General features: G+C 44.1%; 1 protein-coding gene across 7 annotated transcripts in view; it reads right to left on the bottom strand.

Moving 5' to 3' along the window:
- The window catches only part of sugct (succinyl-CoA:glutarate-CoA transferase), a 747294-nt gene that overhangs the window by 634417 nt on the left and 86901 nt on the right, over positions 1 to 25976 (bottom strand). For all 7 annotated transcript variants that reach the window (XM_038809927.1, XM_038809929.1, XM_038809923.1 and 4 more), the window contains exons 5-6: positions 25623 to 25673; positions 15943 to 16063 (exon numbers count right to left, since the gene is read on the bottom strand). In XM_038809927.1, coding sequence (XP_038665855.1) covers positions 15943 to 16063; positions 25623 to 25673 — 172 coding nt within the window. The remainder of the gene's footprint in view (positions 1 to 15942; positions 16064 to 25622; positions 25674 to 25976) is intronic.

Below are 25976 nucleotides of genomic sequence, written 5' to 3' on the forward strand. Positions count from 1 at the left end.
CTAACCTAAGATCAACTTCTTTGGCGCAATTCCAATGTTTTTGTCCAATTATGCACCTGTGAAACATTTTAGGGAATGTTAAAGGCGTTATACCCAAGTGACACAATCAGAAAGCCCTATACAAATAGGGAACAAATATGTTGTGTCAAATGTTTGCCAATTTTGAACTTTTTAAAAACATTTCTACATTCAGCAAAACAGCAGCATCTGCTAGGTGGTTCCTCTTCTTCATAAACAACTTGCGGAGTTATTCAACTCCTAACATAATCAGCTGATCATTATGTTTATTTTTCTGTTGAAATATATGAGATTGTTTACTGGTTTAGGGAGCTGAGTTATGATAGTTATACTGGAGCTGCATTAAAATATTACAGCTCACCAGACTATACAGATTCCTCAGCTCAAAATCCTTTGCAATGCGCATTACATGTTTTGCACGAGAACACAATATCCCCTAAAAATAACGGAAATATTTCTCAACAGTTAATTGTGTACTGAAATACTGATATTATTGAAACATCTGAAATCCTGAAGGCACTTGAAAGGGTGGATACCAGGAGGATATTTCATCTTGTGGGTATCATGTCCAGTGTATTCTTGCAGTCAATAGTTTTTAAAAAGTGGACACAAACAAGCTATTAAAATAGCTGCTGAAAATCGTGACCTCTGATATTTGAGCTGCAATCAGTATCAAAACGCAGGTAAATATCTAATGAAATGTGGTTATTCACGGCCATCCTGGGAATTCACACATCACTTTAAGGATGGGCCAACACAAAGGGACTGTGGAATTCCAGACTGCCCAAGTCCCTGTTTCATACTGAACGAAAGGGAAGATCAAAATTATAGCAGAGGTGAATGGCTCCTCTCAGCATCCCATTGAATCCCGATGGCTTTTCCCAGCCAAACTGGACAGGGTGGTTTAGCACAGGGATAAAGAGCTGGCTTTTAAAGCAAACCAAGGCAGGCAAGCAGCATCGTTCAATTCCCGTACCAGCCTCCCCGAACAGGCGCCGGAATGTGGCGACTAGGGGCTTTTCACAGTAACTTCATTTGAAGCCTACTTGTGACAATAAGCAATTTTCATTTTCATTTGATTTCAAGAGGTATTTACCTACACCATAGGATATGAAATCAACATAAACACCGGCCCTCATTTGGAAAAGGATTTGAACTCGTGTGAAGCACACCAGGGAAGCCATGTTTTTGTTTGCTTTTAAAAATCAGTCGTCATTGGTCAGAAAGGCAGACCATGAACGAGCTGCAAGTCATCAAGCAGCCATGCTAATTAACAGCAATATCTTGAAAGCAGGAGATCCCAGAGACACCGACTCACCTCTCCCCACATCCCCCTCCGCCAACCTGTCCCAGTTCAAAGTGTGTCTGAGAAGCAGTCATCTAGCTATTTGACTACAAGAAACCACACCACCTGCTGTGAACTTTTCATTTTACAAGAACCTTCCTTCAACTTTAAAGCATCAAAACCATCCAAGAACAATCCACGGCCTGCCATGCAGAAGAACTCAACTTTACCTGGTTTGGGGTGGGGGGGGGGACACTGTAATTCAAATCTCCCCTTAGCTCATAAACAAACTTTAATTTCCTTAAGTATTCTCAACTAGTGCCCACATTTGAAGAGCTTCTTCACAGCTTATGAGAAGCTGGTAGGTCGTTTAAAGCAGCGCTTTTCAAACTGCTTTGACTGGGACCCATTTTTACCAACCAGCCAACCTTTGCGACCATGCCGGCCGACCTTTACTTTCCTTTAATGTGAAAGGTCAACAGTCCTCACGATCTCACTTGCTTTGTTATTCAATGTTACTTTGCTGATAATGACTTCCGCTGATGATTTAAGATCTCACTACATCTATTGAAAAAAAGAGGTTTGTCCTCAAACGCGCCATGTTTAGTCTTCAAATGTCTTTGATGTTTTGATGGTTTTATGATGTGGAGATGCCGGCGTTGGACTGGGGTGAGCACAGTAAGAAGTCTTACAACACCAGGTTAAAGTCCAACAGGTTTGTTTCAAACACGAGCTTTCGGAGCACGGCTCCTTCTTCAGGTGATGGTTTTAAACTTCCATTTGCCAGTGCTTCCCTGCATGTAACACACATGAACTTTGAATCCTGATTTGCAGTGGAACAATTAATAACCCATACCTCAAGTAATCATCTTTATGCTGCTTTGTTCCTGTTTTCAGCTTCTTCGTCCTGGGTTGTTCCCCAGAAGCCCTGGAGTTCACATCAGCACTGCTAGCAGCTGCAAAATGGAGGTATCTGTCTCGCACCCAGAACACGTGACGTTAGCGTAGGAGGTGCATGCATCGTTTGCTGAAAAAAACTGGCCCTGGACAGCGTGCAGAAATCAGGAGGTGGTGGTCCACCCCGCTGGATTCCGGGCCTGTGCACTGCTTGATCCGGCACGCATCCGCGGGATGGTCGGCAATCTCAAAAGTTGTGGCCGGCATTTGTAAAAGCCGGTCGCGGCCGGTGGACGTTCCTCACACGATTGGGAATGCTGCGACCAAGTGCTGCGACCTTCCTGAAAACTGCCCACAACCCACCTGCGGGTCGTGATCCTTATTTAAAGTAACCAGAGTCATAGACTCTCTACATACTAGGTCAGGTAGTCGGAAAAGCCTGCAAGGTTCATTCCATTCCTTTGAGATCTCTGCAAGTTACAAAAAGACAAAGGCTGCTGCTCAAAGCTTATGAACCCATACTGGAGGAGTACCTCCAACAGTTCCAGAACTCTTGTAAAAAAAACCACACTCGCACTTTCCTTGAATTGCAAGTAAATAGGTTTTGAACAGTGTCCACAAGTTCTAAAAACCGATCGTACCTACAACGGATTAAGTGAAGTGATTTTGTTGGACGAGCTTAAAAACTGCCTTCAACCCAGTCTCAAAACTTGTGCAGAGAAACAAAGGGTTTTAACAGCCAGGAATTGAGTGACCATCGCTGATGACTATGATCCCACCCATGCACCTGCAAGCTCAGGCAGACCCCAGAAATTTGGAAAAGATAAAAAGGCAGGATAGCCAAGAAAAGTAAAATAAAAATGAAGGTGTGAGAAGTCCTCCCCAAGCCCGAAGAGAAGGCTCAGGGAATCAAAATAATACAAGTAGGCTTGTCTGTTCTCACTGTATAAAAAGGCACATATTAAATCCGAATGCTGGAAGCCCAAGGGAAAGCCCGTGGGTCTTATAAAAATTCACAAGATTAATAATAATAACTTATTGTCACAAGTAGGCTTCAATGAAGCTACTGTGAAAAGCTCCTTTGTGTGATTAGCCCCATGGATGGTGTAAAAACTGAACCCACTTGCACGAATTGTTGATTTCACAAGTTCAATGCATACAGATTCAGACAATGGCAATGTGTCTAGGTTGTCATGATATGGTGAGCACAGTAAGAAGTCTTACAACACCAGGTTAAAGTCCAACAGGTTTGTTTCAAACACGAGCTTTCGGAGCACGGCTCCTTCTTCAGGTGAATGAAGGAGCCGTGCTCCGAAAGCTCGTGTTTGAAACAAACCTGTTGGACTTTAACCTGGTGTTGTAAGACTTCTTACTGTGCTCACCCCAGTCCAACGCCGGCATCTCCACATCATGATATGGTGACACAGGGCAGCACGGTGGCGCAGTGGGTTAGCACTGCAGATTCGATTCCGGCTCTTGGTCACTGTCCGTGTGGAGTTTGCACATTCTCCCAGTGTTTGCGTGGGTTTCGCCCCCACAACCCAAAAGATGTGCAAGCTAGGTGGATTGGCCACGCTAAATTGCCCCTTAATTGGAAAAAAAAATGAATTGGGTACTCTAAAATTTGAAAAAAAAAAATTTTTTTTTTTTAATTAAAAAAAATATGGTGACACGGTTCAAATGTCTATGGCTTCCTTGACTGGTACGTTGGTGAATGGGTTAGCAATGCCAAACGAGCACATGGACACGGCATTGCAATCAAAATGCAATTCCTGCGTGGTCTTCACAAAGGTGAAGGAACCTTTGTGATGAAGGTGGGAAACTTGCTCAAAACTGGTTGTAGCAACCTGCCCAACTATTTGGCCAATTTATGTTGTGCAGAACCAGACATAGGTAAGATAGGGAATAAAGGGACATCACTTTTGTGCCTTGGGCAGCCTACACATACAGGGATTCAGTGACGAATCCCATCATATATACCAACCAGCATCCCGTCACTCTTGCACAAGTCCAACAAGCATTATTGTAATTTCAAAGCATGCTTCTAGTTTTCCTGAATTCTCAAAAGTGATGCTTTTTGAATAATAAATTCTTTCCTGTTAAGATTGGAAAAACATTTGGCATCCGTTAATAGACTCTAATAGATCATTGTAAATTGTTCCAGCATCAAATGCGTACTCAAATTCCCAAGGGATAAAAATGCTTGGATTTATATTGCATCTAGCACAAACGGACAGGAAAAGGCCAGCTAGTCCATCAAGTCGGTCCCACACATGGTTAGCAGGAACATGATAACAAGGCACTTCCAAACTCTCATAGCCCCAACCATGTATTCTCCTGGGAGACATTAAAAAAAAACAGAAAATAACCACAGATCTATTAAAGGAAAAAGAAACTTCAGAAAGTTTCTGCCTGCCGACCTCAGGTATTTGAAACCTGTCCAGGAGATCACATCAATTGCGTATATGTTAACTGCTAATCCACTTACATTCTATATGGTGTGATTCTTGCTGCAATCAAGTACCATTCCAGCTCCCTCTTTACTTAATAGATAGAGACCTTCAGGGGAACTTCCCTATTCTCCTACTCATACCTTGGGCACAATTAACAGCTGCAGAAACTTTGCTGAAATGGTGCAATTATTTACCTGGCTGCCACCAGGGGCGCCAGGGTACCAACCACCCTGCCCAGAGCCCAACCACCCAGGCATCCTCAAGTCCACAACTGTGGAAACCAGTGCCAAATTCCATTGCCGTTGTCAATCTTAAAAAGCCATGATGTGGAGATGCCGCCGTTGGACTGGGGTGAGCACAGTAAGAAGTCTTGCAACACCAGGTTAAAGTCCAACAGGTTTGTTTCAAACACGAGCTTTCGGAGCACTGCTCCTTCCTCAGGTGAATGAAGAGATAGGAAGGAGCAGTGCTCCGAAAGCTCGTGTTTGAAACAAACCTGTTGGACTTTAACCTAGTGTTGTAAGACTTCTTACAATCTTAAAAAGGTTTGAGTTGGTTTGCTTCAGGTTAACAGCTCTGAAGCTAGGCAAGGGGCTCCACGAGAGGGCAACAATTAAAAAATCAACCATGGGAGATGACCATTAAGAAGAACATTCAACTAGTTTTAACTTCAGGATGTAGAGTTAGGATCCCAGTTGGTGTTAGAACTGGATGGGCAGACCCCAGAATGGATCCCTGACTCAAAAGACTGTAAACAAAGAACAAAGAAAAAGTACAGCACAGCCCTCCAAGCCTCGCCGATCCAGATCTTCTATCTAAAACTGTCGTCTATTTTCTAAGGATCTGTATCCCTCTGCTCCCTGCCCATTTATGTATCTGTCTATATACATCTTAAATGACGCTATTGTGCCCGCCTCTACCACCTCCGCCGGCAATGCGTTCCAGGCACCCACCACCCTCTGCATAAAGACTTTCCACGCACATCTCCCTTAAACTTTTCCCCTCTCACCTTGAACTCGTGACCCCCCAGTAATTGAGTTCCCCACTCTGGGGAAAAAGCTTGTTGCTATCCACCCTGTCTATACCTCTCATGATTTTGTAGACCTCAATGAGGTCCCCCCCTCAACCTCCGTCTTTCTAATGAAAATAATCCTAATCTCCCCAACCTCTCTTCATAACTAGCGCACTCCATACCAGGCAACATCCCGGTGAACCTCCTCTGCACCTTCTCCAAAGCATCCACATCCTTTTGCTAATGTGGCGACCAGAACTGTACGCAGTATTCCAAATGTGGCCGAACCAAAGTCTTATACAACTATAACATGACCTGCCAACTCTTGTACTCAATACCCCTTCTGATGAAGGGGCATGCCGTACACCTTCTTGACTACACTATCGACCTGCGCAGCCACCTTCAGGGTACAATGGACCTGAACATCCAGATCTCTCTGTACATCAATTTTCCCCAGGGCTTTTTCATTTACCGTACAGTTCGCTCTTGAATTGGATCTTCCAAAATGCATCACCTCGCATTCCCGTACCAGCCTCCCCGGACATGTGCCGGAATGTGGCGACTAAGGGCTTTTCACAGTAACTTCATTGAAGCCTACTCGTGACAATAAGCGATTTTCATTTTCATTTGCCCGGATTGAACTCCATCTGCCATTTCTCTGCCCTAATATCTATATTCTGCTGTATTCTCTGACAGTCCCCTTCACTATCTGCTACTCTACCAATCTTAGTGTCATCTGAAAACTTGCTAATCAGACCACCTATACCTTTCTCCAGATCATTTATGTATATCACAAACAACAGTGGTCCCGCACGGATCCCTGTGGAACACCACTGGTCACAGTTCTCCATTTGAGAAACTCCCTTCCACTACTACTCTCTGTCTCCTGTTGCCCAGCCAGTTCTTTATCCATCTAGCTAGTACACCCTGAACCCCATACGACTTCACTTTTTCCATCAACCTGCCATGGGAAACCTTATCAAATGCCTTACTGAAGTCCATGTATATGACACCTACAGCCCTTCCCTCATTAATCAACTTTGTCACTTCCTCAAAGAATTCTATTAGGTTGGTAAGACATGACCTTCCCTGCACAAAACCATGTTGCCTATCATTGATAAGCCACTTTCTTCCAAATGGGAATAGATCCTATCCCTCAGTATCTTCTCCAGCAGCTTCCCTACCACTGATGTCTATAATTATCTGAATTATCCCTGCTACCCTTCTTAAACAAGGGGACAACATTAGCAATTCTCCAGTCCTTCGGTACCTCACCCGTGTTCAAGGATGCTGCAAAAATATCTGCTAAGGGCCCAGCTATTTCCTCTCTCACTTCCCTCAGTAACCTGGGATAGATCCCATCCGGACCTGGGGACTTGTCCACCTTAATGCCTTTTAGAATACCCAACACATCCTCTCTCCTAATGCCGACTTGACCTAGAGTAATCAAACACCTAACCTCAACGTCCGTCATGTCCCTCTCCTCGGTGAATATCGATGCAAAGTACCCGTTAAGAATCTCATCCATTTTCTCTGACTCCACGCATAACTTTCCTCCTTTGTCCTCGAGTGGGCCAACCCTTTCTCTAGTTACCCTCTTGCTCCTTATATATGAATAAAAGGCTTTGGGATTTTCCTTAACCCTGTTTGCTAAAGATATTTCATGACCCCTTTTAGCCCTCTTGATTCCTCATTTCAGATTGGTCCTTCATTCCCGATATTCTTCCAAAGCTTCGTCTGTCTTCAGTCACCTAGACCTTATGTATGCTTCCTTTTTCCTCTTAGCTAATCTCACAATTTCACCTGTCATCCATGGTTCCCTAATCTTGTAATTTCTATCCCTCATTTTCACAGGGACATGTCTGTCCTGCATTCTAATCAACCTCTCTTTGAAAGCCTCCCACATATCAAATGTGGATTTACCTTCAAACAGCTACTCCCAATCCACATTCCCCAGCTCCTGCCGAATTTTGGTATAGTTGGCTTTCCCCCAATTTAGCACTCTTCCTTTAGGACCACTCTCGTCTTTGTCCATGAGTATTCTAAAACTTAGGGAATTGTGATCAGTATTCCCAAAGTAATCCCTGACTGAAACTTCAGCCACCTGGCTGGGCTCATTCCCCAACACCAGGTACAGTATGGTCCCTTCCCGAGTTGGACTATTTACATACTGCTCTAGAAAACCCTCCTGGATGTTCCTTACAAATTCTGCTCCATCTAGACCTCTGACACTAAGTGTATCCCAGTCAATGTTGGGAAAATTAAAATCTCCTATCACAACCGCCCTGTTACTCCTACATCTTTCCATAATCTGTTTACATATTTGTACTTCTATCTCACACTCGCTGTTGGGAGGCCTGTAGTACAGCCCCAACATTGTTACCGCACCCTTCCTATTTCTGAGCTCTACCCATATCGCCTCACTGCTCGAGTCCTCCATAGTGCCCTCCTTCAGCACATCTGTGATATCCTCTCTGACCAGCAATGCAACTCCTCCACCCCTTTTACCTCCCTCTCTATCCCTCCTGAAGCATTGATATCCTGGGATATTTAGTTGCCAATCATGTCTCAGTAATTGCAATAACATCATATTCCCGGGTACTAACCCAAGCCCGAAGTGACTTGTATTTTTTTTCTAAAACATGGAGGAACAGAGTCATAGGGCCGCTATTTCGTTCCAACAAGGAAAAAAATTAAACATGAAAAATTATACAATATTCCTTTACTCCATTCTTATCTTTATGGATTACAATGTACATCTTAAGAATCCATACAGTGCAGAAGGAGGCCATTCTTTCTTTTATTAATTTACAGGATGTGGGCATCACTGGTTAGGCCAGCATTTATTGCCCATCCCTAGTCACCCTTCAGAAGATGATGGTGAGCTGCCTTCTTGAATGTTGCAGTCCCTGAGGCGTACGGACACCCACAGTGCTGTTAAGGAGGAAGTTCCAAGATGATGCCCCAGCGAACACGAAGGACCGGCTATATATTTCCAAGTCAGGATGGCGAGTGACTTGGAGAGAAACCTCAGGTGGTGGGGTTCCCAGGCATCTTGTCCTTCTCGATGTTAATGGTCGTGGGTTTGGAAGGCGTTGTCTGAGGAACCTTGGAGAGCTTCTGCAGATCTTGTAGATGGTACACACGGCTGTCACTGTTCGTATTAATGTGGCTAGTGCAGTTCAGTTTCTGATCAACGGAGAATTGCGCCCTTTGTCTTAAAGACTTTTACACAAACTCCAAGATCCAGCCACCAATTTTTATCATCCCACAGGCTGCAGTAAAATCTTGCTAACCTGATACTTATTTCAGACATCTTTCTGATGCCTCAGCCTTCTTCTCAGCTCTGTCTGTCTTTACTGAACAGTGCTCTATTCGAGCACCTTCAACCTCGGTCTTGATGAAAATTCTCTTCATTTCTCTAGGTTCCTTAACAAGCTGCCCTTCACACTTGGAATATAGTGTTCAATTCTGGTCGCCACACTAATAGAAGGGTTTGGAGACTTTGGAGAGGGTACAGAAGAGATTTACTCGGATGTTGCCTGGAATGGAGGGCATTAGATGTGCAAAGTTGTATAAACTGGATTTGTTCTCCCTGGAACGTCGGAGGTTGAGGGGCAACCTGACAGAAGTCTACAAAATTATGAGGGGCATGGACAGAGTGGATAGTCAGAAGCTTTTCCCCAGGGTGGAAGAGTCAATTCCTAGCGAAAGTTGGTTTAAGGTGCGAGGGGCAATTTTTAGAGGAGATGTGCAAGGGATTTGTGATTTGGGTTTTTTTTTGGGGGGGTTTTTTTTTTTACACAGAGGGTAGTGGGTGCCTGGAACATGCTGCCGGAGGTGGTGGTGGAAGCAGGTACGATAGAGACATTTAAGGGGCATCTTGTCAAATCCATGAATAGGATGACAATAGAGGGATACGGACCCCAGAAGTGTAGAGCTTTTTGATTAGACGGGCAGCATGGTCAGAGCAGGTTTGGAGGGCCAAAGGGCCTGTTCCTGTGCTGTACTTTTCTTTGTTCTTTCTTTCTTTGTTCAGATTTCTGCACTTGCTTTCTTAACTATTACTCAATGGTAGCTTTTCTTCCAGCAAAGTGAAGAGAGATGTTTCCTCTCTGTCCTACTAAACCATCTGCTTCTAGCAAAGCAGTGAGAGCTGCCTTCTCCCTCCTTACCCATCTCCAACTGCTAGCAAATTATCTAAAAAAAAACCTTAAAGGCTTCTCTACCTGATAAGGCTCAGATGCAAAGCAACCACTGCTGGTTAATTTATTCCTCATGCTGTAGCCACTGTAAGTACAATAGAAACACAGTTGGAACTTAACTGACCCCACACATAGAAACACCTTTGTCCAACATGAATCTAACTGTAGGTTTACCTTTCCAGGTACAGAAACGTTAAATTAAACCCACTTGAAAACTATACCTTCTGATTTTCATCCCTAAGGCCTTCTTCACCAAAGTAGACAAATTAATCATGGCGCTTGTGTGTGGGGGAAGAACCCGAGAATCTGCAAGAGCATCCGACAGAGGAGGAGAAATATGGGGAGCCTGGCCCTTCCAAACCTCCTATTCTACAACTAGCCAGCTAGTTCAGAAAGAGTATGGAGATGGATCAAAGAGGCGGGAGTGGAATGGATAAGAACAGAGGAGAACACCAGTACGGGGTCAACCCTCGGAGCACTGGCCCCACTCCCATTTCCCCCAGCCAAGTACTCAAGAGGCCCAGTGGTGGTGCCACGCAGAAAATGTGGAATCAACTCAGGCACCACTTTGCTCTGATTGCAATGTCCACCATGCCCCCATCTGCAAGAACCACAGATTTACCCTTGCAAATCTAGACTCCTGCTTTAAAAGGTGGGGACAGGATGAAGGGGTACTGAAGGTAGAGGACTTATATGTTTATGGCAAAGCAGTGACCCTGGGGGAACTGATGGACAAGCTCCAGCTCCCGAAAAGGAACGAGCTCTGATATATGCAAATAAGGAACTTCCTCCGCAAGGAGACAGCAACATTCCCCCAGGACACTCTCTACTGGACAGACTTTAACCTCGGACCAGCTAGGGGACGGTAACTGCGCTGATATGTACAGACGACTATTGGAGGAGGTACTGGAGAAGTGGGAGGAAGAGCTAGGCATAGAGATTGGGGCAGGATTCTGGATCGAAGTACTGCATAGGGTGAACTCCACCTCCTCATGAGCAGGGCTGAGCATAACGCAGCTGAAGGTAGTCCACAGGGTGCACTTTTTAAAAATGAATTTAGAGTACCCAATTCATTTTTTCCAATTAAGGGGCAATTTAGTTTGGCCAATTCACCTACCCTGCACATCTTTGAGTTATGGGGGCGAGACTCATGCAAACATGGGGAAAATGTGCAAACTCCACACGGACAGTAACCCAGAGCCGGGATTGAACCTGAAACCTCGGCGCCGTGAGGCAGCATTGCTAACCAGTGCACCACCGTGCTGCCCCACAGGGTGCATTTGACCAGAACATGCATAAGCAGGTTCTCCCCAAAGATAGAGGACAAATGTGAACGGTGCCAGAGAGGCCTTACCAACCACACCCACATGTTCTGGTCCTGCCCCAGACTTGTAGGGTACTGGACCACCTTTTCCGAGGCCATGTCCAAGGTTGTGGGGGTGAGGGTGGAGCCATGACCACGAGTGGCGGTCTTCAGGATATCGGAACAGGCAGAACTCTCTCCGGGGATAGGAGTGGACGACCTAACCTTTGCCTCCCTGATCGCCCACCGGAGACTTCTGCTCGGCTGGAGATCACCCAAGGTCACAGACTGGCTATCCGACTTAGCGGAATTCCTTAAATTGAAAAAAATGTAATTCTCCATTCGAGGATCAGAGGAAGGCTTCTACAACAGGTGGAAGCAATTCAACGACTTCTTCCAAGACCGGTTCGTGACCAGCAAACAATAAGGGAGGTAGGGAGGAGACACCAACCAGGATACAGGGTTAGCAAGGCTAGGGAGCCAGAGGGGAAAATGGCAAGGAAGCACATTGGTGTGATCACACCAACCGCCCAAAGGTACATCAGGTGCCAAACATGCCCTGGTATGTTTTAATACCAGACAGCAACATGTATAAAATTAATACAGCACGGTTGTGGTCACTGATCATTGAGGGCCAAAGTTAGGGCCCCACCCCCTTCAAGGCGTTCAAGGCAGACGACCCTGTCCTATACAAGAAATCCAGGTACGACCTCCGCAAAGCCATCCGAGATGCCAAGAGAGAATATCAAACTAAGCTAGAGTCACAGACAGACTCTCGGCGGTTGTGGCAAGGACTAAGCAACATAACGGGCTACAAAGCGAAGCCGAGCAGTATCTCTGGCAGCAGTGCACCCCTCCCCGATGAACTTAACGCATTCTATGCTCGGTTTGAGCCGGTAACCAATAACCCGCTATCGAGTGCCCCAGCAACCCATAATTCACCCATACCCACCATCACAGTTTCCGAAGTCAGATTGGCCTTCCTGAAAGTGAACCCACGGAAGGCGATGGGCCCGGACGGGATCCCTGGTCGTGCACTCAGAACCTGCGCGGACCAGCTGGCAGAGGTTTTCACAGACATCTTTAACCTATCCCTATTCCACTCCGAGGTCCCCACCTGCTTCAAGAAGACCACCATCATACCGGTACCAAAGAATAACCAGGCAACGTGCCTCAATGACTACCGCCCGGTGGCCCTGACGTCAGTTGTAATGAAGTGCTTTGAGAGGCTGATCATGAAGCGCATCACCTCCATACTCCCGGAACGCCTTGACCCACTTCAATTTGCATACCGTCGCAACCGGTCCACATCAGACGCCATTTCCCTGGCCCTACACTCATCCCTAGAGCATCTCGAAAACAAGGACTCCTACATCAGACTCTTATTTATTGACTACAGCTCCGCCTTCAACACCATAATCCCAGCCAAGCTCATATCAAAGCTCCAAAACCTAGGACTTGGCTCTCCACTCTGCAACTGGATCCTTGACTTTCTGACCAACAGACCACAGTCAGTAAGAATGAACACCAACACCTCCTCCACAATAGTCCTCAACACCGGTGCCCCGCAAGGCTGCGTACTTAGCCCCCTACTCTACTCCCTGTACACACACGACTGGATGGCAAAACTTGGTTCCAACTCCATCTACAAGTTTGCTGACGATACGACCATAGTGGGCCGGATCTCGAACAACGACGAGTCTGAATACAGGAGGGAGATAGAGAACTTTGTGGAGTGGTGCAATGACAACAATCTCTCCCTTAATGCCAGCAAAACTAAAGAGCTGGTCATCGACTTCAGGAAGCATAGTACTGTACATACCCCTGTCAGCATCAACGGAGCCGAGGTAGAGATGGTGAGCAGTTTCAAATTCCTAGGGGTGCACATCACCAAAAATCTATCCTGGTCCACTCATGTCGACGCTATCACCAAGAAAGCACAACAGCGCCTTTACTTCCTCAGGAAACTAAGGAAATTTGGCATGTCCACATTAACCCTTACCAACTTTTACAGATGCACTATAGAGAGCATCCTCTCGGGCTGCATCACAGCCTGGTATGGCAACTGCTCGGCCCAGGACCGCAAGGAACTTCAGAGAGTCGTGAATACCGCCCAGTCCATCACACGAACCTGCCTCCCATCCATTGATTCCATCTACACCTCCCACTGCCGGGGGAAAGCAGGCAGCATAATCAAGGATCCCTCCCACCCGGTTTACTCACTTTTCCAACTTCTTCCATTGGGCAGGAGATTCAGAAGTCTGAGAACACGGACGAACAGACTCAAAAACAGCTTCTTCCCCACTGTCACCAGACTCCTAAATGACCCTTTTATGGACTGTCCTCATTAACACTACACCCTGTCTGCTTCATCCGATGCCAATGCTTATGTAGTTACATTGTATATCTTGTGTTGCCCTATTATGTATTCTCATGTATTTTCTTGAATTCTGTTCAATTCCCTTTTCTTCCCATGTACTGAATGATCTGTTGAGCTGCTTGCAGAAAAATACTTTTCACTGTACCTCGGTACACGTGACAATAAACAAATCCAATCCAATCCAATCCAATCCTTGGGGGCAGCACGGTAGCATGGTGGTTAGCATAAATGCTTCACAGCTCCAGGGTCCCAGGTTCGATTCCCGGCTGGGTCACTGTCTGTGTGGAGTCTGCACGTCCTCCCCGTGTGTGCGTGGGTTTCCTCCGGGTGCTCCGGTTTCATCCCACAGTCCAAAAATGTGTGGGTTAGGTGGATTGGCCATGCTAAATTGCCCGTAGTGTCCTAAAAAGTAAGGTTAAGGGGGGGGTTGTTGGGTTACGGGTATAGGGTGGATACGTAGGTTTGAGTAGGGTGATCATTGCTCGGCACAACATCGAGGGCCGAAGGGCCTGTTCTGTGCTGTACTGTTCTATGTTCTATACATGTTACCCTTGTATGTATACCTGTTTATGTTCTTATTTTTCCTTCTTGTGTGCCCATTTCTCTTTACTATTGTGTGGTATTCCTTGCAATGTTATTATAAATGCAAAAGAAATAAAAATATTTAAAATGTATATACTATTAGCAAAATACAATGTGCAATTTAATGGATTTAAGTTGGGAATACAAATTGGTAGAATCCAGACATTCAAACACATATCCCTGGGCTGTTCGGTGGTGTTTAGTCCCAAAAGGAGATACTTTTACCTATTGATAGGAGGAAGAAACCGGTCAGTGAAACAAAGAACTTTTCAAATAAATTTAGAGTACCCAATTTCTTTTTCCAATTAAGGGCCAATTTAACATGGCCAACCCACCTAGCCTGCACATCTTTTGGGTTGTGGGGATGAAACCCACACAAACACATGAAGAATGTGTAAACTCCACACGGACAGTGGCCCGGAGCCGGGAGCGACCTGGGTCCTCATTGTCGTGAGGCAGCAGTGCTAAGGTGAAACAAAGATAATGTGGCTGGAAGTGGCTATGAGATCAACAGCAGGGGATTGGTGCCATGCCTGTCAATTCAATGGAGAAAGTAGTTTAATAATGTAAGCAAGTTGGGAAATGTGAGTACAGTGGCACATTTGTCTACATGCTGATATTGTTTCAACCAATCACTCTTCACACCAACTTATCTTGAAGGATACAACATACCCTCCCTCCATTCTGTGCTCTTCACATCTCCATCTATCTACTCACATTCACCCTCACTCTTTATGCAATGTCATGACACTCCCTCAATCAATGACAATTGTTTTCTCAATATTCATTCAATACTTGTCATCACTCTCACTCATGGGCCTCTTCATTCCATTTCCAAAGGAGAGAGTGCACAAGACAGGAGGAAGACGCAGAAAACCAACACAGCTACAGCGGAGGCAGCGATGGACATCAATGGAGTCTCAACATGCCTGGGTGTCAGAGATGGGGACATCCTAGCTATGGGGTGATATTAAATACCAGTCATGTGGCATACGACACTCACCCATCTTGACTTGATGTCAGCAGCAAGCAAACTGTGTTAGGCAATTTAGGCTCCTGGTGCACTTTGGGAGCTAATTGAAATATACAAAGGCGGTGCCCCATCTTTTGATGACAGGACGCTTGCATGGGACACTATCCACCGACATGAAAATGGCAATGAGCTCTCACTACAGGTTGCGTAGATGTTCCTCATTTTTAAATTTGTAACCTGCTGCGAGTGGATGGTGAGGGAACAGATGGCGAGCTGCAACCCCATGTCCCCAAAGTGAACTACTAAAGGTTAAAGTTTCTCATATAGCAAAATAATGTGTGAATGAGCAGGCTTGAACAACAATCTTCACCTGCTGTTACTTTTCTATTGGCAAAGAGGAAAATGGAGGAGCAAAAATTGGGGTCGAGGGAGGAAATGGGGGGAGATGCTGATTAAATATATGCAGGAAAGGTACATTTCAATTTTTGGGAAATACATTCATTGGAGCTGAAAGCTTTGTAGCTGCCACTTAACTACAGGAATTGCTTCATTTTTATAATGGGTTGGTTTCATACACAGGGCAGCAAAACAGTTTACACAAGTATGTATTTGCTGGCATTACAACAGAGACTACACTTGAAAAGTACTTCATTGGTTGTATAGCAATTTGGGATATCCAGAGGTCGCAAACATCACTCTATAAATACAAATTCTTTCGAACAGTCCAAAAAGAGCAACAAAAGAGCTTAAAATAATTTTTGTTCACCGCATATAGTTGTTTAATAAAATCACTGAAATAACTTACCTGAGAGAAAAATTCAAATAATTTCTTACCTGTAATTGAACAGTAAACTATGTGTGGAGCAACCTCCTGTATGTGGCTGTATCCCAGACCCATATCTGCTAGTTTTCCAGGAATATAATTTTCCATCAGCACATCACAAACAGATGCCAGCTGTGGGGTACAAATCAAAGGCATGTTTCATAATTTATTACAGATTTTATCCATTAAAAACCACACACATTACATTGGAATAATGATGGAGAGAAACACATTTTAAATAAATACTGAAGGAACTGCATGTCATTAGCTTTTAACCTCTAAACCACTGGTCTGTGCTAATAGTAAAATGCTGAGTTTGGTTTTTAACAATGCAGCATGCACTAAAAGGGCCTCCACTCCATTTTAATCCCATATTTAGTTCAAATCACGAGATCATCCAAATTTTTTCTGCACAAGAAGAAAACAATTTGAATATTATGAGCGTACTGTATACCATTAAATTGATCCAATGCCTTGGAGAATTTAGCTCTATTCCAGTGCTGTGAAATGGTGAAAACAGTAACTGGGGGCAGTACTGGACAGAGCTGGAAGTGACTGAAACATTTGCAATTAAATTAGCTTTAATGAATTACAGGAAAGCTCACGACCTGGAACTGGAATGGATCCCCAGATATTTCCACAAGCACAGTATATTCACAACTTGTACGCATTTAAAACAATGTCGTCCAATAGAAATTGCTGATTTGCCACAATAATAATAATAATAATATTTATTGTCACGAGTAGGCTTACATTAACACTGCAATGAAGTTACTGTGAAAAGCCCCTAGTCACCACACTCCGGCGCCTGTTCGGGTACAGACGGAGAATTCAGAATATCCAAATTACACAGGCATAACTTAGGTGACACTATTTTAACCACATGCATTCATTTTGGAGAAAACACTTTGTACGCAATACAGCTAAATATTCTTCCGATGTACATGTATTCAACAAACATCAACTACCATTCGCTGTGAGACATTACAGTTATTCTCTTTCACTGTGGAATTCTGACATGAATTTACAAGACACAGCACATCGGAGTACAACTTCTCAACTCTTGTCCAGCAATTGTAAGCAGCAAAACGTCATGTGTGATTGCTGAGAATGTTAACTCAGACAACGTTAGAGTCACAGCAACAGTGCTACTGTTTCAGTACTAATAATGCAGAGGCCCTGACTAATGCTCTGGGGTCACGAGTCCAAATCCCACCATGGCAGCTGGTGGAATTTAAATTCAATTAATTAATAAATGTGGAATTAAAGGTTAGCCTCAGTAATAGTGACTATAAAACTAACAGATTGTCGTAAAAACACATCTGGTTCACCAATGTTTTTTAGGAAAGGAAATCTGCCATCATTACCAGGGCTGGCAAACATGTGACTGCAGACCCACAGCAATGTGGTTGATCCTTCACTGCCAGCGCGCTGATATGACATAGCACGCCATTCAGTTGCACCAAACCACTTCAGTGAAGTTGAAAAGAGGAAGCTTAGAAAGACCACCCAACATCGACCTGTATACTGGATACGACGTTGGCACACACTTGCAATATCCTCCTTACCAACATCTGGGAATCTGTGCCAAAATAGCAGTCCTAAGGATTAATCAAACAACAGCCTGACAAAGTCCTACTCACTGAATCATGCGTTCCAGCTAATGCCCCAGATTCCTCCATCACCACCCCTGGGAATTTCCTGTCCCACCAGCAGGACAGAGATGCACGAACAGTGGTATACAGTCAGGAGGGAGTTCAACGCTCATAGAAACAAGGAGCAGGCCCTGCGAGCCTGCCCCACTATTCAATATGATCATGGTTGATCCTCAATCTCAATGCCATAGTCCTGCTTTCTCCCCATACCCCTTGATGCTATCAAAATCTAAAATATTGGCTGAATTCCCAGGCCGTTCGCTGGCAGTGGGGTTCTCTGGTCCCACCGGCAGGGCACTCCTGCCAGCAGGTTTCAATGGAAATTCCCATTGACAACGGCAGGAACAGGCTCACCGCCTCTCGCTGCCAAGAAACACGTAACTGGGGGGACGGGAGAATTCCGTACATTATATATCTCTTTCTGGATCCCAAGACGTTTCAGGTCAAATAGGGCAAGGGAGCTTTCTGCCCTCCGTTAGTTAATGAATCAGTACTCCTCCGTGTTGAACACCTCTTTGAAGTATGGAGGGTAGTCACCACCAATGGTGGCTCAGTCACACCACTACTATCCAAACTGGCTGTGTCCTGGTGGACATACCTGCCTGGTAGGGCCTGTGGCAAGTACTGAGAGAAGCAGAAAGGAAAAAACGGTTTACCTCGATCTTACAAATCCACCTGTCGTAGATTGCATCTGTCCATGACAGTATTGTTGAGAGTGACCACCGAACAGATCGTGGGGATGAAGTCCCAAATGTGCTAAATGAGATAAATCCAGAATAGATCGAGCAACACAAAACTGGGCATCCAGGAGGCACAGTGGGCCATCAGCAGCAACAGAATTGTATCCAACCACAATCTGGTACCTCATGGCGTAACAAATTCTTCGCCCTACCATTCCCATCAAACCACGGAATCAACCATGGTTCAGTTGAGGAGTTTAAGAGAGCAAATCGAGAGCAGCACCAGGCATACCTCAAAATTAGGTGCCAACCTGGTGAAGCTTTGAAGCAGAAATAGAGCAGATCAAAGCTACCGTGCAGCACAGCAGCTATCCTGATCAAATCAATGTTCGCTCCAATGCAAACTCACAAATAAAACAAAGCCCATCACTTTTGGATCTAAGAATTGCACAGCCCACCTCACATTACCCTGGAAAGGCAAAGCATCTCAAATATTTGAACAACGGCAAGCCATTTCATGCTGTCACTGTGCAGCGGCTTTGAGAGTATTTCCCATTAACGGGGTGCTGCTGTAATTCCAAAAGGACCTTCTGCCCAGCACACAATTGAGTAACATCGTGTATAAATTTTAGTGCCATGGCAATACCAGGAACACAGGTCGTATGTCCTAGCAATTGGCTGATTGAATCAAACAGCATGTTCCTTTGGTTTGTAATAGGTAGAGTACAGACCATACTCAATCAGCCCACGTTTATAAAACCCAAAACAAAATGTCTACATTTAGACATGATTCCACGATTGGGCAGCACTTGCTGAACAATCCTGACTGCGCTAATAGCTGCACTAACAACCTAACAAAGATAATCAGCCGAGCTTGAAACGTGGCTCATTTACACTTTCCAGAAGTGTCTTACATTCACATGCAGAGGCCCATTTTCTGAAAACAAAAGAAATACGTTCCGAGTCTTACGCTTTTTCTGAATTACCTGGGAGCCATTAGTTTCCCAACGCTTTCTTCATGCCTGCACCTTAGCCAATCAAAGTCAACTCACTAACAAATACAAAAAATGTTTGTGTGAATGCATAATAGAATCAAGATCATCTGCCCAATGATCATGTCTGTTGTTCAATCGTTTATTTGGTGATCAACAATGAAATTAGCCACACCTGGATTCTTAATTAACTGCAGATGACTAGTGGGCAACATATTGGACAACATTGATCTAATACAGATTTTGCCAATGCCACCTGTGGAATTGGCGAAATAGTAAAAACCATCACAGGTTTTCACGGTAATACATGCAGGATTGTACAGGCCTGGTGATAACTGACACGGCATCTAATTTTCCTTTCCTTATATTGTCTTCTGCGACTTACAGGTTCCTTCATAGCAACATGAAATAAAGATCTCAACAACATATGGCACATTTTGTTTTCTCTGCAACCAGTAATAACTTTCCTATTCCTGTTACACAGTTCCAACCCAGCAAACTAATGATTTAATGATTCACATCTTGAGCCAATTTGTTTAAATTTAACAAAATTATTCACAAAAAGACCACATGCCACAACAGACTGAATCTAGAATTTGAAAAATAGAATGAATGTTTTCTTCCACTCCATCTCAAGAATCACCACAAGCCACAAGCCTCCGATACACATGAAAAACAAATTAGGAATGCAGTCACTGGTTAGATCTTGTATTAGTCAAACAAGTCACGCTCAAATTAATTACATTCTTGAATGCATTCTCTTTCTTTTGACATTATAGCCACAGCTCTAAAACAAGGTTCCACCCTGGTCTTCAAAACACACAAGACTTCTCTGAAAGTTTGTGAAAATTCCACTGACCCACAATGTGGAAATCTTGTTTTCCTAGGATTCACACTGCTAAGTTGTAGCAATCTCAATAGTAAATTGAAAATGCTCCAGCCTCTGGTTTCCACCACTAGGTGGGAGTCTCAAGCATAGAATGCCCTGGCTTTGTGAGTACGGACTACCTGACTACTGGGCCATGGAGCCTCCATGGCCATCTCTATAGTTCAACTCCATGCTCACAATAACTTTCAATAAATTTCAAATTGCTAATCCGAACTGATCTTGGTGCTCGAGAGTCCGGGTTAACATCCAACCCTCAAACAACACCATCAAAATATCTAATTGGGGCAATTAAATCATTCTTGTTTGTGGAGCCTTGTTGCCTGACACTGCAAACAGCGACCACACTTCCCTACATTACTGCAATTACTCTATTAAAATCTTCCATTGGCTGGGAAGTGCTTTAGGGACACACTGAGGTTGTGAAAAGCACTACAGAAATGCAAGTTTTCCTTTATAACTGGGCATTTGTCTGCAGCTGAGGTTAGCAGTCTCTTTCAAATCTCCAGGCTTGTGGGGAAAAAAAACTCAAGGCAAACTAGTATATAAGAAACATAGGCACCAAAACAGAACTTCAGTAGCCTGGGTCCAAGCAGCATATTGCCATGGCTCACAGACAACATTTGAACAAATGTTCCACTTCCAATGTCTCTGCTCCAGTTTTGCAACACTAAGCACACATTTATGGCTCCTCCTTATGGTCTCTGTGCAGTAATACAATGAATCTTTGCTGTAACAAGTTGGTCCCTACAGAAAATAGTTTCGCCAGATGGCACAGTGGTTAGCACTGCTGCCTCACAACATCAGGGTCCCAGATTCGATTCCAGCCCTGGGTGACTGTGTGGAGTTTGCACGTTCTCCCAGTGTCAGAATGGGTTTCCTCCGGGAGCTTCCGTTTTCCCCCACAGACCAAAGATGTGCAGGTTAGGTGGACTGGCCGTGCTATTTAGCCCCTCAGTGTCCAAAGATGTGCAGGCTAGGTAGGGTATAGGGCGGGGGAGTGGGCCTAGGTAGGGTGCTCTTTCAGAGGGTCGGTTCAGACTCGATGAGTCGAATGGGCTCCTTCTGCACTGTAGGAAATGCTGAAGCTCAAGCAGCAACTTGTGCAATACATCCGCATTGCTAAGAGCTACTTTGACAGCACATTTTCAGATATGGCCATCCATAGCTTATGAGAGTGTAGGTAGAGAAGGAATATGGGTGACCTCCAGAAAGTCAAGAGGGACCAACCAGACAGTCAAGGAGCCTCTAAATTCATTTCACGCTCCAATGGCTATTCTGTTCTGAATACTGGTGAGAGTAATAATTCCTCTGGGGAGGGTAGCCACACCAAATCTACGGCACCATAGATAAGGCGGGTATAGTGGTAAGGGTAGCAGGGAGATTGGGAAAACAATAGTAATAAGGTATTCTATCATCAGGGGAACAAACAGGTATTTCAGCCCTGATCTGGGCTCCTGTCTCAGCGACCGGTGGGCCCCATCCAGCTCAGGAGGGGTCGAGAAGACCCCCCTCTCCCACCAACTTTCCAAACCTCTTAGAAACGTAATCAGAGGCGCTTGTACCTTCCATGCTCTGTGGCAGCCCAATAATTCTTATATTTTGCAGTCTAGAGTGATTCCACAGGTCACCGAACTTGGCCTTTAACGCCTTCCTCTCGCCCACAAGCAATGTCGTCTCTGCCTCTAAAGAGTCAATCCATCGCCATGATCAGCGAGTGCCACCTCCATCTTCTTACTTATCACCCCTTGTCCCTCCACCCACTGATCCAACCTGTCCTAAGATTGCACGAATAGGTGCCACAGCCCCCTCAATCACCTTCAGCAGCTCCTCAGCAACCACTTGTCGCCATTTCCTAAATTCACTTGACAAGAGGTCCACCAACTTCTCAGTCATCCACTGAAGGGGCAACGACGCCACAGAGACCAGACCTCCACCATTTGTCCCCTTCTGAGGCTCAAAAGACTTCTCAATCGGATGAAGATCCCTTGCCCGACATATGCTTTGTGCAGTACCCACCAGACATCACTCGCCAGTGAGGATCTATTTCTGTCGAACTATCCCAATTTCTTCCCAAAAAGCACCCGATAATCAGACAGAAAGAGCCAAAAAAACAAATCCCCAGGACGGAGCCTGCGATTACTCACCTCAAAGTCTCCACTAGAGGTTCTATCAATCTAACCTCAAAATTTACCCTATTTGTCTTGAGCAATACATCCCATACCTGTTCTATGGAATCTATATCATTTGCAGTGGCCAATGTGCCCCATGTTGTGGCCAGGGAATGCCCATTGCGGCCAGTAGAAAAAAATGTGCTTTACATTAGTGAGAATACACAAGTCATATTTAAGAAATCATGACTTTCTAAAGCAGAGGCTTCACCCTCTATGAGTTCATAACTGCAATTCCTGTATGGTCAGTTATTTTCTGTCTATTCTAGTTTCCAGGTCACAATATCGAACAGGAACCCCCAGAACGTGAAGTTTTGCACTGAGTCCACTAATCTCTGTCATCTCCTTTGATGTTCCAGGTGGAGTATCGGTCCAAAGTTATGAATATGCTTAACATGGGCGGCACGGTAGCACAGTGGTTAGCACCATTGGTTGTTACAAGAATTGGACGTTCTGAATTCTCCCTCAGTGTACCAGAACAGGCGCTGGAGTGTGGCATCTAGGGGATTTTCACAGTAACTTTATTGCAGTTTAATGAAAGCCTACTTGTGACACTAATAATGATTATTATTATAAAATTATTTGGTAATAAAGTTTTGCCTTTCGACCAGTTTAGGATTCTCTCTAGATTCTGCACTGTGACAAAGGAGACCAAAACTGGTATCATTACCAAAATTTCAACAAATTACTTCAAAATGCTTTTTCTGTTTTGTGGTCAATATTTTGCAGTCATTGTTTCTCTCTCCTCATTCAACTTTCCCCCATCTTCTACGTCTCTTTGCTCATCATTCTTTGCTCACACATTTCTCCAGCCACTCACTCTTTCTTCCTCCTGTGCCACTCTCTTACTAGTCCTTTTCTTCTGTTGCTCTATTTTCCACTTCCAGATCACTCCCTTCCACTTCTGGTTATCTTTTGTCACACCTCACTTTTCGACTTCCCTCTCATTCCTTCCATCATAGTAACATAGGAATTATGAGCAGAAATAGGCAATTCAGCACCTCAAGCCTGCTCTACCATTCAATCAGATCATGGATGATCTCTTCCGGTCTCAAATCCACCTCCCTACCTGTTCCCAATATACCTTTAACACGTTTTGGGTTTTTTTTAAATCAGAAATATATCTAGCTCCTTCTTGAAACCACTTAATGACTCCGATTCCACTGCACTATGGGGCAACGACTTCCACAAATTCACCACCCTCTGCGAGAAGTAGTTCTTCCAAATTTCAGATCTAAATCTACCTATATCTGTGACCTCTCATTCTAGATTGCACTGCAAGGGGGAACATTTGGTCTACGTTTTCTTTATCAATCCCGTTTTAGTATTTTAAACACCTCGATCAGATCCCCTCCCATCCTTCTAAACTCCAGCGAGTATAAGCCCAAACTGTTTACTCATTCCTCACACATCAACCCTTTCACCCCAAAATCAATGTGCTAAACCTCCTCCGAACTGCCTCCAATGCCACCACGTCCTTCCTCAAATAAGGAGACCAAAACTAGACACAATTCTCCAGATGTGGTCTCACCAATGCCCTAAACAATTGCAACAACACTTCTCTACTTTTATACTACAGTCCTTTTGCAATTTACGCTAACATTCCATTTGCCTTTTTAATTACATACTGTACCTGCACACTGACTTTCTGCAATTCATGAACAAGGAGACACAGATCCCTCTGTCCAGATGCATTTTGAATCTGCTTTCCTTTTAGATAATAATTTGCCTTTCTATTTATTCGGCCAAAATGGATAACCTCATATTTATCCGTGTTAAACTCTATCTGCCAAATTTTGGCACAATCTCCTAGTCTATCTATATCTGTCTGTAAAATCTTTACCTCCTCTTCACTGCCTGCGTTCCCACCCAATTTTGTATCATTCATAAATTTTGCTGTTATACCTGTCCATGCTTGGCAGATCGTTTATATAGATTGTAAACAGTTGAGGTCCAAGGACCGACCCCTGCAGCACCCCACAAGTCATAATTCACCAGTCAGAGAAGGGACCATTTATCCTGAACCTCTGCTTTCTGTCAGTCAGCCAATCCTCAATCCAATCTAGTACTCTACCTCCAATCTCCTGCAATGTCACCTTCTGGATCAGTCTTTTATGTGGCACCTTGTCAAACGCCTTCTGGAAGTCTAGATATACCACATCCACAGGCCCCCCTTATCCAATCCATCTTGCTGGTTACGTCCTCAAATAACTCAGGCAAGTTTGTCAAGCATGACTTACCCTTCATAAAACCACGCTGCCAAATGTTCAGTTATCTCCTCCTTAACGATTGATTCCAACAACTTCTCCACAACATAGATCAAGCTAACTGGTCTATAGTTTCCTACTTTTTGCCTCTCTCCCTTTTTGAATAGGGGTGTCACATTAGTGTGTTTCCAAACCACCAGGACCCTTCCAGAATCCAGGGAATTCTGAAATATCATAACCAATGCATCCACTATCTCTGCTGCCATCTCCCTTAATACTCCAGGGTGCAGGTCATCAGGTCTCGGAGACTTATCTGCCTTTAATCCCACCTTATTCAATACTGTCTCTCTAGTATGCACCAGGTTCCTCTGCATCAACTGTAATTTTTTGAAAATGTTTATTATCCTCTACCACAAAGACAGAGGCAAAATATTGGTTCAGTGCCTCCGCCATTTCCGTCTTCCCCATTATCACCTCAGTAGTATCGTCCTCTAAAGGGTATATATTTATTTTAGCTATTCTCTTCCTCTTTATATACTTATACAATCTTTTGATATCAGTGTTTCTTTTCTCCTAGTTTCCTTTTATAGTTCAGCTTAGTTCTTTTGATTTTATTTTTAGTAGCCTTTTTCTGAACCTTAAAGTTCGCCCAATCCTCCAGATTACCTTTGGAATATGGTATGCCCAAGTTTTTGTCTTTACGTTTTCCTTGACTTCCTTGTTTAGCCATGGAACGTTTTTTTTCCCTTTTACAATTCCTCTTCCTCCAAGGATATACTTTAACTGAAATATATCTCCCCGAACATCTGCCATTGTTGCTCAACTGTCTCACCCTCAATTATTTGTGCACTTTTCTTCTATTTCTTCTCTCCTCTGTCTCTGCTCCACCAGTATCTGAAAATCAGTGTGAAGCAGTCATTGCTAATGGTGTGAAAGGCAAAAGGGTGTCCTGAAAAAAGGCTAAATTGCTGAATGATTCAACCATCAAACCTCTCCCCCCCCCCTCATTTTCCCATGTTCCACCTGCATAATTCACTAAAATCAATTTTTTTTTCAAGAAAGAAACTTTTGTAACAAAAGCTATTTTTGAATGGACTTACATCTTTTATTATACGGGCGCCACAGGGGTCCTTCAGATTTACTGCTATGCTCTGAGAAAAAAAATAAAGAGCATATTATTCAAACAGATTACACAATAAATACAGTCACCACACACAGTGTTCTGGCATGGCAATTCAAATGAGACAAACATGGCCATGAATGGAACATACAATTTCCCGCCATCCTTACCAATCTGAGTAAAACAACGAAGCTCAAACTAGCTACATTTCTTAAATTAAAAAAAGTCCCCTACAATTTTCTCTTTCGGGCACCTAGCAAAATGAAAAATATCAATAAATAAAACCTAAACAGCGTGGAGCTGGATCAGTTAAAGCAACAACAGTTCTAAAGAT

This window comes from Scyliorhinus canicula, chromosome 10 (assembly GCF_902713615.1).
Source record: "Scyliorhinus canicula chromosome 10, sScyCan1.1, whole genome shotgun sequence".
Taxonomy (NCBI): Eukaryota; Metazoa; Chordata; class Chondrichthyes; order Carcharhiniformes; family Scyliorhinidae; genus Scyliorhinus; species Scyliorhinus canicula.